At 26.2% G+C, this 15,822-nt stretch overlaps 1 protein-coding gene across 4 annotated transcripts in view; it reads left to right on the top strand.

The window, feature by feature from the left end:
- LOC129612213 (putative uncharacterized protein DDB_G0287265) overlaps window positions 1-15,822 on the top strand; it is a 180,493-nt gene that overhangs the window by 162,811 nt on the left and 1,860 nt on the right. For all 4 annotated transcript variants that reach the window (XM_055525737.1, XM_055525734.1, XM_055525735.1 and 1 more), the window contains 3 exons: window positions 13,187-13,239; window positions 15,167-15,236; window positions 15,314-15,820. In XM_055525737.1, coding sequence (XP_055381712.1) covers window positions 13,187-13,239; window positions 15,167-15,236; window positions 15,314-15,820 — 630 coding nt within the window. The remainder of the gene's footprint in view (window positions 1-13,186; window positions 13,240-15,166; window positions 15,237-15,313; window positions 15,821-15,822) is intronic.

The following is a 15,822-nucleotide window of genomic DNA, read 5'->3' as shown; positions in this document are numbered from 1 at the left end:
TAGAGAGACATAGACTATATAAAAGTAATGGAGACGACTTTGATGGAAGAAGAAAGGTGCGTGGGTGCATTGCCATTTACAAAAAATATAAAATTCAATTGTTATTTAACAATTTCTCGGATATAAAATAAACAAAAAATAAAATAATAAATTAATGGGTTTACCCTTAATAAATTTTGTATCCTTTTTCCACTATAGAAGAAGAAGAATGTGTATAGTGGAAAAGGATAAGTGTGGATACATTTATATAGGAAGGAGAAAAAGGAAATTGATTTTGGGGATTTTTTTTTGTTTTCTTTTTTTAGTTAATTTTCATTTACAGATCGTTGAATATTTTAATTTGATAAAAATATAATGTTGAAAATGTTTTTGGTTTAACAACCGGGGCCCGTTTTCCGGAAATGATTGATGTATTTTTTATTTTCCCCAAATACTACTAATAAATAACTGAGGTAAGGGAGACGAAATTTGGTTTTTGAAATCTTTTTGTTTTTTTTTTTTTATAATAATTTGAAAGGACTTGGTATTTATTTTATTAAAACAAAAACAAGAATAAACCTAATAAGAGAGTTTTTAGTTAAAATAATCGGCAGCAATTAATAAAAAAATGGGGTTTCCCCCTTTTTTTGTATTTTTTTTTTTTATTTTTATTTCGAAATTTATGCGAATTATTAAAAAAATTAAATAATTAATCCTTACAATGAATAAGTCGATTTGGAATTTTTAAATTATATGCAAGGATTTCGTATACTACGTAAAATTGTTATATTGTATAACAGTTAAGCTGAAGATTATTAAAAAAACCATATAAAATTGAATTGGAATTTATCATTGTTTTGGGTTTATTTTATTTGTACGTAATATATAAAAGTACATGGGCTCGGAAATACGTAGGTCTACGTAGGCGAAAAAATCATATACAGTTAGTTAAAAAAGTTTTCATGCAGTCTTGGTATTTCAATAATTCAGACGATTCAAAAATCATTCTATTACTGTTATAAATAAAATAACTGTTATAATAAAATTACTGTTATAAAAAAATATGGGCAGAAGCAAAGAAATTTCAACAGACATGCGCAATTTAATTGTAAAATTACATTTGGAGCAATTATCTCTTTGAGAAAATTGAGCCAGTGTAGGTATAAGTCATGCCACGGTTCAATATTTGATAAAAATTTATGAAGAAAACGGGACAGCAACTATCACATCGAAAAAACAGCGAGCTACTATTAACATGGTAAATAAAAGAACCAAAAAATTTCAGCTCTTTCTATTCAGTAAAAAATGAAAGATTTAGAAGAGAAGAACTGCAGTCCTCAAACAATTCGAAATATTTTACAAAATGCTGGTTTTAATGCGGACGTTCACTTAGTAATGTGAACATCAATAAAACAAAATGGCTTAAATTTGTATGTGTGTATGTAAAATTTTTTTTTGTAAATAATTAGTTTTAATCAATCATATGTAGATTTAATTATTAATGTGTATATGAGGTCAATTTCATATAATTAGTTTGATGTAAAAAATTCAAATATTTCAATTATAAATTAATGGTTATGTATTCATCAATTGAAGAAAGAATCTGTCTAATAAATCACTTGAAATAGAAAGGATTTTATATTAATTTGCGTAAATTGAAATTTTTTTACATGATTTAAATCTTATATGTGAAAATTAAATACAATACTTAAATATCTTACAATAATCTAAATGTATACATATATGTGCATGTATATGTATATATCAATATTTTAATAAACTTAAAATCGCAATTATAATTGAAAAATTATTGTAATTTCATGTTTTTTGTAAATATGTAATTAATTATTATTATTTTTTTTAAATATGTTGCATTGGTTAGTCAAAACTATCTTAGCCTATCTGCATGATTGCCCCTCTAAATGATCAATTGCATTGGTTGATCCTCTTCGATTACTCGTATTTGTCTTTACAATTATTTGATGTCGGCTGTAAAAATGTACTTCCGCTTTTTGAATCTGATGAGAATGTCAAACAAGTCAATTTGTAATTTTCCTTCCTTCATCATAATATCATTCAATGACAGGTTGAATGTGCGGTCTTGCACGAAGCATCAAATACGACTGTTAGTTTCGTTGTACTGCTCGCAGGGTTTAACATACAGTGGTGGATTAAAAAATAGTTGGTTTTTGGAATTTTCTCCTTGCCGCTACCTCTTTCATATGATTTAACGTTAATATTCTTGAAGAGATTCTCGGTATTTTATTTTTAAGTAGGAATCTTATAGTTATATCTGTTTTCCAAGTTCAAAAATCGTTTAAATGCTATATTTTATGAGATTTCCAAAATTTCTGGAGAGCCTGAAATTGGGAGATTTACTACAAAATTTCGTTGTTTATCTTTGCTGTTTTTCACATTGCTTTCCAATTGCACAAGAATATTTAAACACAACAATATTTTTCACTATAAAATTCAAAAAAAAAATATTAATTATTGTCATCTACACAAGATTGAAAATGTCATTTGCAAAATTACCAAATCACGGTACACAAAAAAAAAATAAATGAATAACACTTATTTAAAATATTCTATCCTTTCATAATCCTGGCGCCAATATAATCCTTGTATATAGCGGTATATACCATATATATATTCTAGTTCACATATACATTTTGTACTTAAAATTTTGAATAAGGATAATTAGCTTTTTTCTTTAGTATCCTTAAGAAAATGAGTTAAAGCTAATAAACACATTTATCAAAGCAACAATTTTATATATTGAATGAGTCTTTTCAATTTTTGCATACAATTGCATCCCATTTGTGTTATAATTTTTCTTTTTAAATTGCAAAATGCAAAATTTAAATCCTTTTATATTTATAAAGAATATATATACAAATTTACAATTACCCCTAATATAAAAATTGTGAAAATTGTAAAAAAAAAAATTAAAATAACGCAAGAAGGAATTCAACAATTATTATTAATTTCTGTATAGCTATATAGATGAGAAGAATGTCATATCCTTATGTTTCTACACAAAAATTTATAAGTAGTTTCAATAGAAATTATGATTTTAATCATATCCTTTTTATAAAAAATCATCGTCCTAGAAACAATTGTTTTCTCCCTTCAATTTTTTTTTATATTTTCCCATTTAAAATAATAAAAGCAAATAATTTATAAGAAATGTTATTCTTATTTTTTATATTATTGCACTCATAAGCACTACATATATGATTACCAATATAATTCATCTTCATCTGATAATTCATCTTTCTGAAAAAAAAATGCAGATTTTCATACAGAATTACGTAAATTTCCCGAGAAGTAAGTAAAGTAAACAAATTTTTAGAATTTGAAATTATTTCTCTCATTATAACAATATTAACGACATCTACAGGAAAAAATACTGAAAAATACTGCTCAGCTACTCTTGTGTTTATGACTGATACCTCAACTTAAATTAGGGCGGCATTTGTTTACAGAGAGTCAACTATAATTACAAGGATATTATACAAATTTAAGAGTTTTTCACCTATTTGGCTCTTTTTGGTAGAATTTGCAAAAACAAAAATTTCTAAGTCAATTTCTATTTGGAATTTTAATTTCATTCTCCATAATGTCGGGAAACTCTAAAAACTTGATCACACTGCAAATTTCTGTGTCTGAGATGTATGCATTCTTTTATTTATCTCACATATTGCAATAAGCACTCTTTTGACGGTTTCTCACTTTAACTTAACAAAAAGAAATGTGAAACAGTGAAAAACAGTTTGTTGCAACACACCAAACACACCTCAACATGAGGTATATATACCTTATCACTTCAAATCTCTTACACTATTTACGACAATCTAAACTACACTCTTATTACAATCAAAAGCAGTTAAAATATTATGTTTTCACCTCAGAACAGAATTTTAATAATTTCACTCAGAATTTTAATAATTCATAAAAATTTTAGCCAAATTTCTCAAAAATTATACTCTTTCTTACGTATAGCTTTACAATTTTACATAATATGTATTATAAGAGCCACTGTTGTGAAAGAGCGATTTGAAATCTACCATTCCATCTGATATTTTTTCACTTTAATATTAAGCACGTGCCATTTCAATCATTTGCAGAATATTCCTGTTTTCTTATACATACATACAAATATGCACGAATTAGTGCTTCGCATGGGTTACGGACTATAATGTATGAGTAATTTGAACACAGATCCACACTCCATCAAGTATTAACGATTTGGTTTTTTGTTTTCTGTGTGTGTTTTTTATGGACCTTTAACAGAATCATTAGTTTATGTCATTTTACAAGAAATGAAATTAATTCATTTTTTGTTTGAATGCACAATTGTACATTTTTCTTTGTATATAATATAAGAATAATTCAAAAACAAGGAGAAAAGAAGGTATTTATCATAATATTTTTTATTTCTCTTTAATTTTTTTTCATTGTTTTTAATCTTTATAACATTTTCAAATCATTCTACTCACAGCTTTACGTCTCATATACATGTGTTTTCTTTGGTTTTGTAAGAAATATCCGTTAATATTGTTACAGTGAATGTCACTGTTGCTTCCGCTGCCGCCACCGACGTCACATTTCGTTATCGTGACATCACATTAATTCAAAGGATTACCAAGTATTTATCAACATTTTTTAAGAAGAAAAATATGGGAATTTCCAATGAAGAACATTGGAAGTGCTTTAATTTATTTGGCCCCTTCTTTTTTCTTTTTCTTCTTTAAAATGAAATTTTTTTGTGTGTTTCGTTTGGCACAATTTAATGCAAAATAATTTTGTTTTGGGGTAGAATTTTTTTGGATTTGTAAACTGTCAAACAAGTATGTATTCTTTTGTATTGTGTTTGAAATATAAATGAATGAATAGTAGAGTCACTTCAATCACAAGTCAGTTAATGCCAGTTTAATGCATTATTTATTTTTAATTTTCTGAAAAGATTATACATTTTTATATTATTAAAGGAAAAAAGAGAGATAATTATATAGGATGATGGAACTGACCCATGTTATGTTTTAGGTTTTAATTAAAACATTATCTATGTTATAAAAATGGTTGTTAATATTTAAATGGTTGCCTTTTTTTTCCTATTTTTTGTAATAATAATTATTTGTTGTCGTTTTGGTACAGTTGTGATCAGTATTTATAAATTAGTTATGCCATTTATATTATACGAAAGGTCTTAATGGTTTTGTGATATAAATATGAATGTATATATGACTGTACACATTGCTCGAGTAAATGTTGTAGAATACCTTCTGAATTGATGTTATTTTTTGTATTTATATTAGAATTGAATTTGAGTAATTTTATAAAGTTAGTACAAATTTTCAAATTTTTTACTTTTGATGAGATAAAATAGGTCAAAATATTGCATCAAGTTCAAAAGAAAATATCAAATCTTAAAATTGTAGGTCCAATAAATTATATTTTACGCAAGGGGCCCTAACATGTAAAAAAACACGCATCACAAGTCTTTGCGCATTTGCGGTGCGATGCGTAAATAATTTTGTGACAAAAATATGCACGAAAATATAGTTGCTAACGCAAGGTTGCTAACGGTTTTTTGGCCAACATTTGCTAGAATATTTGACAAATTCTAAAGTAAAATAAAATATAAAAATGAAAGATTCTATGTACTTCGTATTTTCTATTTTTAATTAATATAAATGAAAACACAAAATATTTAGCGAATGACATTTGTCAAAAATGTGCGCAATCAATATATAGTAGTAATTTATCTAATTACACATGCGCACATTTGCGATTTGCGTATTACATGAAGTCATTTTTCTAAATTTACGAAAGTATAGCTACTACAACACCAATTTAAATCAACTAATTCCAAATTTTGGATATTGGTTTTGGCATAGTTGAATATAGATTACAGCCAAATATTTAAATTAGAAAAATGTATACAAGACCAAGAGAGTAAATCTGTTTTATAATCAAGTGTACTCGTATTCGTTACTCTCGGGTATGTATGCAAATATCTTTAATTAATTGTAAAATTACAAAAAATTACTTAAGAATTTCGAGAAAACTTTAAATTTCTTTACAATTGTTGTGAATTTTGAAATGTTTAGACTATAATCAAAGTAATGTAGCCTAAAATTCGAGGCAATAAAATTTACAATTGAGCTCGGATACCCCTCGCAAAAAAATTCTGCCCTAACTCCATAACACAACTAGCTTAATTTTATTTCAAGTTTATTACTTCCCGGCAACTTAATAATATTAACGGAATGACAAATAAGGCTTGTAAAAATATGAACATAATTCGCAAATTTATAATTTACCCTATAATACTCTCATTTTAACTCAAAAGGACATAAACAACAAATTTCTTGAACTTGCTTGCAACTTTTAATACTATGTTTTTTTTTTCTTCTGTTGTCCTTTTAGCCTTTTTTTTTTATTTTAATGTCTGCAAGTGAGTATTTGCACACAATTTGTTACGAATTTTTTTTTGCGTTGTTTTTTATTCCTTATTCTGTGTGGCGGCAAGTGAAATGCAAATATGCGCTTAATTTACTTTTTATATTCACCTCAGTTATTTTCAACTTGTTTTTTTTTTCTTTCATTTCTTTTAAACTTATTATGAAAAAAAAACAATAGTAAAAAAAATAAGAGAGGAAAATTTTATGAAAATTTTAGTATTAACAAATTCAATTCAACCCCATACTGTGATTTTTTTTTCGAAAATGAATTTTACCAAATCATTTAAAAAAAAAATGAGAAAAAATTTTCGGAAGGGTCGGAGTTTTTCATTTTGTGAGTTATTATTAAAAAGGGTGCAAATATTATGTTTTCTTTTCATTTCCATTTAGCCCACTTCATTTAAAAAAAAAAAATTCCCTTCATGCACTTATTCACTTATTTAAAATTTCCATGGAACTCAAATATATTGTATGTGTGTAAGTAGTTTATAATGAAAATGCAAAATAAATTTCACATATGTATGAGTGGAAAAACTTAAAAAGGAATTTTTAATCACATATAATTTACGATTATGTTACTCTTGGCAATTTTTTTTTTTAATAATATTGTTATTGACATTATATGTTACGATTATTTTACTACTACTACCATAAAAACTATACTCTACTATACTATTATAATACCACTTATGCTCTCTTTTATTCATAATTTTATTTATTTAGGAATTTTTGTTTACTCATATTCTATTTTTAACTCATACATAAATTTATATAGAAGATAAACAAACATTTAAAAATATAGCGGGAATTTTTTTTACTGTTTCTAATTTTTCTTGTTTTAATTGTCCCTTTTGACGTTTCACTTGTCATAGTTTAATTTGCTTCGAAATACCCGCTAAATTTATCTCCCCATCCAAATCGATAAACAAAGTTCAGTAAATCACCCACAGGGGTCTCTCAAGCTCTTTCAATCCATCAAACCGATATTTTCTCAAAAAACGTCTTCTCCTTCGAATTAGACTGGGCCTCTCGCTGAAAAAACGCGTACTCGTCCCCCATCAGCCCGACGTCTTAACACTCCCGGCAATCATCTGATCCGGAAATCCTCAGCCTACTTGCCTGTCACAGTTACAGTTATCAATGTCAAATGGTTGATTTGGATCTCTATAATAACAATATTCAAATTGTAATTTGTTCAATTTCTACAGAAATATGTTCATTTACAAAGTTCGAAATCGATTTCGCAAGTTCTGAAACTTAAATTTTCGTTTTATCAATATAAATTCCTCCTTGACTAGAAAATATTAATTATAAAATATCTCATATGAGGGTCTTAAACTCGGTAGTACATTTCAAATATTTTGAGTAAACCCGGAATTTCTGTTCCCATTTTAACGAACCGAAAGCTTATTTTGTTCTTCAAAATATGTGAACATATTAGATACAATGTTATTTAACAAGCTGTTCAAAATATTTTATCAATAATTTTTTAAATTTGCAAAACCTATTTGCATATATGTATGTATGTATATAAATAACTCTTAGAAATAACAACAATAATTTCATTTATTTACACATAAGTAGATGAGTTTTCCAATGTGTCTTTTCCATATATTCAAAATAACGCGTGTTTAAAAAAATAAAAGAATAAACACAATGAAAAACGACCAAATCGAACCCGCCAACCCTAAGAGACACGACGACGATTAATTCGGCGAATGTGAAAAATTACAACAAGGACTCTCCCTTTATTATTTTTCTTCTATTTTAACAATAGAATTTTTCCTATAAATTTTTCTATTGTATTTTTTGGTTTGTTTGTCATTTATATTTTCTGTTTTTCTGTTTGTTGTCTTGTTCTGATCCTTTTGTATTTTTTAAAACAAGTCAACATGGTAGCCTTAAGGTATTTTCTTATTTTTTGTATGACTCAGTTTTCCGGTGTCGGTTTTTTATGATACAACCAAAAATTTTCTATTCCGTAGATTTTTATAATATAATATTTTTTTATAAGCTTTCACTTTTTATAGTATGTGGTGTGATAGTTTCCTATTTTATATTTAAATTGCGGTTATTTACATTGAAAAATAATTCAAATGGCATTGAAATTCACTTATCTAATGATTTAAAAGATAATGTAAGTAAATATATATAGATTATGTAATTTTATATACATACACACTTTCATATACATAAGAGTTTTAAGTGTATAAGAATAAAATCACATAGTATAAGAGATAAATAAGAAGACAATAGAAGTTTCTATGTGTATTTATATAGAATAGACAGACGCACAGACACACATAAAAACGGAGTTATGTTCGGCGTTCGCTTTTCTTACATGTTATTTTGGTTTTTGATTCAACAACAATAATAATTCAATATTAAAATTTATAAATAGTAAGGATTTTCTATTACAAGGAAAATTTCATGTGAGTCAGCATATTTTCGCGAATATTTCGAGCGAAATTGGAAAAAAAAAATTTGTAGTAAATTTGCAGTAAAATTTTTTTTTTATTAACTTTTAGTTTTGTTTAAGTAAATTAAAAACAATAAATTTTTGTTTATTTCCATAATAAAATTTTTAAATTACATTTAAAATGTTATACTGTATAATAGTATAGTGTAAACTTGGAAAAATAGTTAATTATTATAATAGTGAAAAATTGCTGACCAAAACAAATAAATTAAAAAACAATGAGTAAGAGAGGGACAATTAAAACAACAAATGAATAGTTTTTTTTTTAATGCCTACATGCCCCACATTAAATAAATTAGAAAAGTATATTAGTTTACAGATCATAAATTATAATTTTTGTATATATGTATGTGTTTGCCCCAAAATTTAATAAAATTATATTAGAAGTAGTAGTTTAATAGCCCTTGTGCTTCTAAAATTAGGTAAAAACAAATTTTGTATTAATAAATTTAATATTCATGTTTACTCGGAAACCTCTAATAATTTTGAGGATATAACAGTGAGGATATTAACAGTTCTTGTGTGACGATCATAATATTTTATAATTAAAATGTCGCTCCTTTTTCAAAATTATAAATAAACTTAATTATGGCATATTTCGTATACTTACATAATTTATTGAATTTATAATGTTGTTAGTAGGTGCTCTCTTTTCATTATTATTTAATAGCTTGCCTCGCAATTGAATTAGAATTTCTAACTTGTACTTGACAATACTGTATACATACTTTATTTAGCTTTTCAATTTTGACTTCTCTTTGACTTTTATTCAAAATTGAAAATAGGATCTTCCTTGATATGGATATATTTGTAGGACACTTTCAAAATGGTTTTCAATTTAATCTTCAAATTAAAAATTTACATTTGCCATTCAATAGTTTACGCATGTAGCAGCAACTAATATTCAATTTTTGGAAATTTTGGGAATGGTAGGTGTCGCATATCCCAGATCATCAACCAGATATAACTCATTATCAACGGCTTCCAATGTCTTTGTATCCTGTTCATCAAATATATCTGCATTTTCATCATCTCTAAATTTTTTTATACTTTCTCATTTAGGACTCATTGTTAAAACATGCATTAATTGTTACTATTTTAAGTTTTTTCTAATTTTATATTTATGTATTTGGCACATCAGTTCTTTCTTTCGGAAAAAAAAACATTAATTGCTATATGACGGTCATCTTCATACAGCTATGGGTTACAATTTTAATTGCTATGTAGAATTTATTTGAATTTTAATGGCTAATAATTTATTGTCACATACTTCTTGTGTACTTCCTCATTCTGAACTCCAGTTTTTTACTATTTCATTGTAATAATTTATATTAACCGTAATGTAATGTAGACAGCAAAATCTGTAATATTGCATAAAGAATGTAAAATTACTCGGAGAAAATAAGGTTTTTGAGAGTTTTGCTTAATAAATCGTTGTGAGTACTATGAATAATGTTGTAGGAAAAATTGCGTAAAATTACAGAAATTTTTTACTGTGTAGAATGACAATTATTTTAGCTGGCGTAAACAAACAATATAAAGAGAATAAGAACATATAAGAGAAAACATCAATAAATTTTTAAAAATTTTCACAAAAAAAAATTTACTCGAAATATTTAAAGACAAAAGAGGCCAGGTTGGTCGTCATACATTTCTCATTTTAGTTAAATAAAACTCAAATTTTCTCGTACTAAATTTACGAAATATTTTTGTACAATGACCATGCGGAAATTTTAAATTTTTTATTTAAAAATCATAAATTTTAATTCACGCACTCTTTTTAATTTTTCCCTCTATATATAAGAACATTGAAAATTTAAGAAAAAAAAAACTAAAAAATCATTTTTTCCATTAAATCAAGCTGTTCCTTAAATTTTGAAAATTTATTGAGGTTATATTTTTTTTTTGCATACATATTTATTCATACAATATTAAAAAGATTATTACCATTAAAAAGGACATCATATACAGTTAAGTGTTTCCATTTTTTTTTTCTCTCTGTATATAAACAAATACAAAAAACTTATCTCCCGGTTAATGGTTATATCAATTTATAAATTTATGTATATGTATGTATATATGTATATATGTTAGAATGTAAACCATTTTCATCTCATTGTAGTTCTCTATGTAGATTATATAGAATAACCAGGTTTGCTTGAATTGTCCTCTTTCCTTAAAAAAAAACATTCTATAGTATATTTTTCTTGGGGGGATGATTTTTTTTTCAGTTGATTGTTGCATTGTCCTTAAATATATATTATGTACGTGTCACATATATAACTATACATATACAAATATTTTTATAATAATGTGATAAAATATATTTGAATATTAATGAGGACATAACATAATTCTTTTTTTTTTGTCCGTTTACCCCAAAATTTTCGCTTTTATTTTTATATGCTCAACTTTAAAAAATTTTGTACTCTTTGTAAATGTATAGAAAATTTAAAATGAAATTGAAATGAACATTAAATGTTTTGCTTTCTAGTTCTGATCATTTTACAGGATTTGGATTAATTCATGCACATTAATCTCGATGAAATTCCCATGCCTCCCAATAATTTAAAATGAAAAAATTTATGAAAAATTTTTATTAAAATTTTTATTTAAATTCAATGAACAATTTCATATGCATAATAAATTAAAATTTTGTATTTAAAATGAATGATTTTATATGAAAACACTTCTATATAAGCATGGGTGTTGAGTATGAGGTCTCAACAAATTATAATCTTAAAGCTTCTTTATTAAAAAAAATATGCAATTTTAATTAAACATATTGCGATTGGACATCGGACAGCACATTGTATATGATGGTGTTAATTAGTTTCTATTAATGTTTTTAGTAAAAAATTAAGTATAATAATTAAATACAAAATTTTTGAATGGGATAACCAAAGAAGCAGTTTTTTGTTAAAAATACTAGTATTTTTTTACTATTATTTATAATTTTAAGTAAATGAAAAAGACGTCCCGAAAACATAAGAACTTAGTTTTTCTTAAGTACCTACATAACTTTAATGCGGTGCACCACTAAAATAACTATAAAATATAAAAATTAGTCAGACTCTCCTTTATGTGATACATTTTTACTCTTTTTGGTAATTTTTTTAAATTGGTCAAAATTTTTTATTATCGTGGTTGTTCAACAGAAGAACTATTTTCCTGTTTTTCCTATACAGAATGATTTTTTTTTTGGGAAAAAATTCAATTACAGGAAAAAAACATTGCTACCGCCTTTCTAACAAACTCCAAACTTACGAACTATTTAAGTGACAATATATGTATTACATATTGTAAAAAAACGCAAATTTTGACCATTTATCGCCTTCCTTATTAGTTTAAGTGTTTTTTCGGTAAAATTTTAACGATAAGTATTACCAGCGTCCGTTAATCATAGTATTGTAAAAAAGTAATAATTTTTATTCCGAAACGCAAAGCAAAAATTTTGTTTTGCCGAATTTGACAAATTGGACAATGCCGAGTTATTGTATCTAGTTTAAGATTTAAGTACGGTATAAAGGCGGCCTCCAAACTTTATTTTTGACAATACGGAATATTGCTAATATAACAATCTATTTATATGTGAAAATCGAAGTGTTATCTTCGTAATTCCGAAGAAAAAACTTCAATTTTGATATTAATATTAATAATAATTGAAGTATATATAATTGTTTTAGTTAGTAGCTGTTATATAAATTATATAGAATAAAAATTAATATTATACATACCTGCTCTATATGTCAAAAAAATTTGCGAATAGAAAAACGCAATATTGTGTTGATGACTTCGCATTTATAATTATAAATGAATAGTATAAACATGGCGGACATTGTGATGATAGCACAACTAGCTATGTATTTGCTATCATGACAGCAAAAAAAATTTAAAATTTTATTATCATTAGTGTGCGGTTGCTGACAACAATAAAAATAGAAAATTTTTCTTGTAATTATTTTAATGCAATTTTGGTTTTTTTTATTTGTCCACTTTTCAGTCCACCATTTTTCTTTTGTTTTCTTTCAAAATAATTCTGAAATATTGCATGTTTTTTTTTTTTTTGCTTGAATTGTAATTTTTATATTTTATTTAGAGACGAAACAAAGGAAATCACTACTGTTTTTTTTTGGTATCTCAAAAATTACTAGGATTTTTTTTTAATATTCAACTTTTTTTGCAATTTTATTCTTTTTATTATAAACCATTATTATTAATGAACGAATTTCATTTTACTCTTTTTTTTTGTTTTCAGAGCCAATGCGGGTCACCGACACTAGAAAAAGATTTGAAGGAACAATTAGAAAGGTAAGAGAAAAAAAACAAGGAATAACTGTTCATTTATTTTACAAATTATTTTTTTTTTCTCTATTTTACTTGTACAATATAATTAAATGTCTGTAATGTATAAGAAATTCAGAGTCTCTTTTCTGCAATGGTCATAAGTTTCTGCCTCAAGGATAACATGCAATATCATTTTATGTATAGTAGGAACTCATGTTCATTATAGTTTTCAATTCAATTCGACTCTTAAGTTTATTAATTTTTGTCATCATCATCATTATCATTTTGGACTACAGCCCCAGGTTAGCCTTTGCCTTCTTCACAATGCCCCTCCATGTTAATCTATCTTGAGCCATCGTTCTCCAATTTAGAACTTCAATAGTTTGTGCGTTATTTTCAACATCATCTAACCATCTTGTCCTGGGTCTTTCTCTCGGCCGAGTAAGATAAGGATGATTTCTAAAAACTCTACCTTATGCTCTTTTTTCACCTATCCTAGTGACATGACCAGCCCATTTTAACCTTTGTGACATAATAAATCTAATTATATCTTCGCCCCCTATCAGATGCTTAAGTTCACTGTTGCTCCGTCTTTCCTATTCACCATTTGCAAGTTTTTTCGGATTAAAAATCTTTCGAAAATTCTCAAAAATTCGTAAAGCATCCATATCAGCTGTTGTCATCGATCATGTTTCACTACTGTATGTTACCACAGGTCGTATTAATGTTTTATAAATCGTCAATTTTGAGTTTCGTGGCAATAACTTTGATGTAATTAATTTCCTGTTTGTGTAGTCGCCCACCTAAATTCTACTCTGAATTGTTGAATGCATGCTGCTATCTTGACGAATTATATAGCCAAAATAATTAAAACTACTGTTAATAAACTATAAAATAATTGTAATATTTTGCAACTGCCTTCTACTAACTTGCCTGGTCATTTTCAAGTATTTGGTCTTGTTTTCATTTATTTTCAGGCCCAATTTGGATGTTTCGTTTTCAACTTTTGCGAAGCTTTCAGTCATCGCCCTGAATCTTCGTGCCATTATCAGTATATCGTCTGCATATTCCATTATTTGCGATGATTTTGTGAATATAATATGCTAATTTTTGTATTGATACAAAAAAATTTCAAACTGAAAATCAAAAACTCGTCTACAATATTTTTGATATTTTCGGAATAAATTAATTTGATCGGCACATCATAAAAGAAATCCTAATAAAAGCAAGAATGTTAAATCAGGTATTAATAATCAAGTATTAATGCCCTCAATATATACCAAACTTTAATGGGCCGACCCTAATATCACAAATTTTCCCTGAATTTAAATTTTACCTTTTAAAAACTTTAAAATTATTCAACATATGGTTGTCTCATCCTAAATCAATAATTAGATCAATTAATAATGTGCAGTAAATCTACTGCAATATTCTACTTCAATAAAAAAAAATTTCATTGCTTTCTAAAAAATTCTCAACAAAATACCGAAGCAAAATAAAGTTAATATTAAATTTTCAAGTATTTTGTAGGTAAATTTTATTATATAAATTATTGTTTACCTTATTTTTGTGTTGACGGGTGTCATATAAGTTGCTAAACAAAATAATAATTTATATACCTACATGCTACGGTATCACACATCTTTCGTCTAGTCTTTAATAAAATTTAATATTTTTGTGTTCTTGACGTTCTTTAATATTTTATAACATCAGTTATAGAGTAGTAAATGAAGACAGGTAACACCCTCTTGTGAAAAGTGGGATGCATTCAATAAAATCAAAAATACCTTCTTGATTTTGATTTTATTTAAAAGGAATCTATAAATTACTAAGCGCGCAGTACTAAAGAAACCCTCAACAGCTTATGATATTAAAATTTGAACTATATAATCAGCTTTAATCGTTTATGTGATAAAATGTTTTTAATAATTATTTTATCTTATATTTTTAGTATGAATCGCACAATAAAATCAAAAGAAAGGAGAGCAATTCAAGTATGTCGAGATCATAAAGCTTTACAGGTGATTACAGAATTGAAAAAAATTTTATATAAAATTTAAAATAATTTTAATAATATTATTCGTATTTAATAAAATAGGCTCGATTCGCTAGACAAGAAACTATTCTTAATACATTACAACAAGAGAATAAACAATTACAGCAACGTGTTAGACAATATGAGCATTGTTTAGATGATGTTATGGGCAAAATAGTTCATGCATTAGTTAATGAAGATAGTCTTAAGTTAGAGGTTTCTATGTTAAAAAATCGTGTTAAAGATTTAGAAGCTCAAAATGCTGCATTATCAGCAAGTCCTGCTAAAGGTAAAGATGAAGGTTATTGTACTATGAGTAGCGGACAACCTCAACCATCAAATAGTCATTTAGAAGATTTACCAGAAGAACCAGAACAATGGCTATTAGCAGCTGAACCATGTTCAGCTGAAATGGAAGATTGGAGTATGTCACAAGATGAATTGGGTGTTATAACATTAGATGATGATGGTAATGAACATGAACATGATTGGATATGGAATTCAAGTTATTTAAATTCAACAATGATTGATTCACAATCAGAAGAAATATCACAATTATTAAAAGAAACGGT

This window comes from Condylostylus longicornis, unplaced genomic scaffold (assembly GCF_029603195.1).
Source record: "Condylostylus longicornis isolate FDR11 unplaced genomic scaffold, ASM2960319v2 ptg000064l, whole genome shotgun sequence".
NCBI lineage: Eukaryota > Metazoa > Arthropoda > Insecta > Diptera > Dolichopodidae > Condylostylus > Condylostylus longicornis.
Note: the sequence above shows the minus strand (reverse complement) of the source record. Positions and strands in the feature narration are given on the sequence as shown.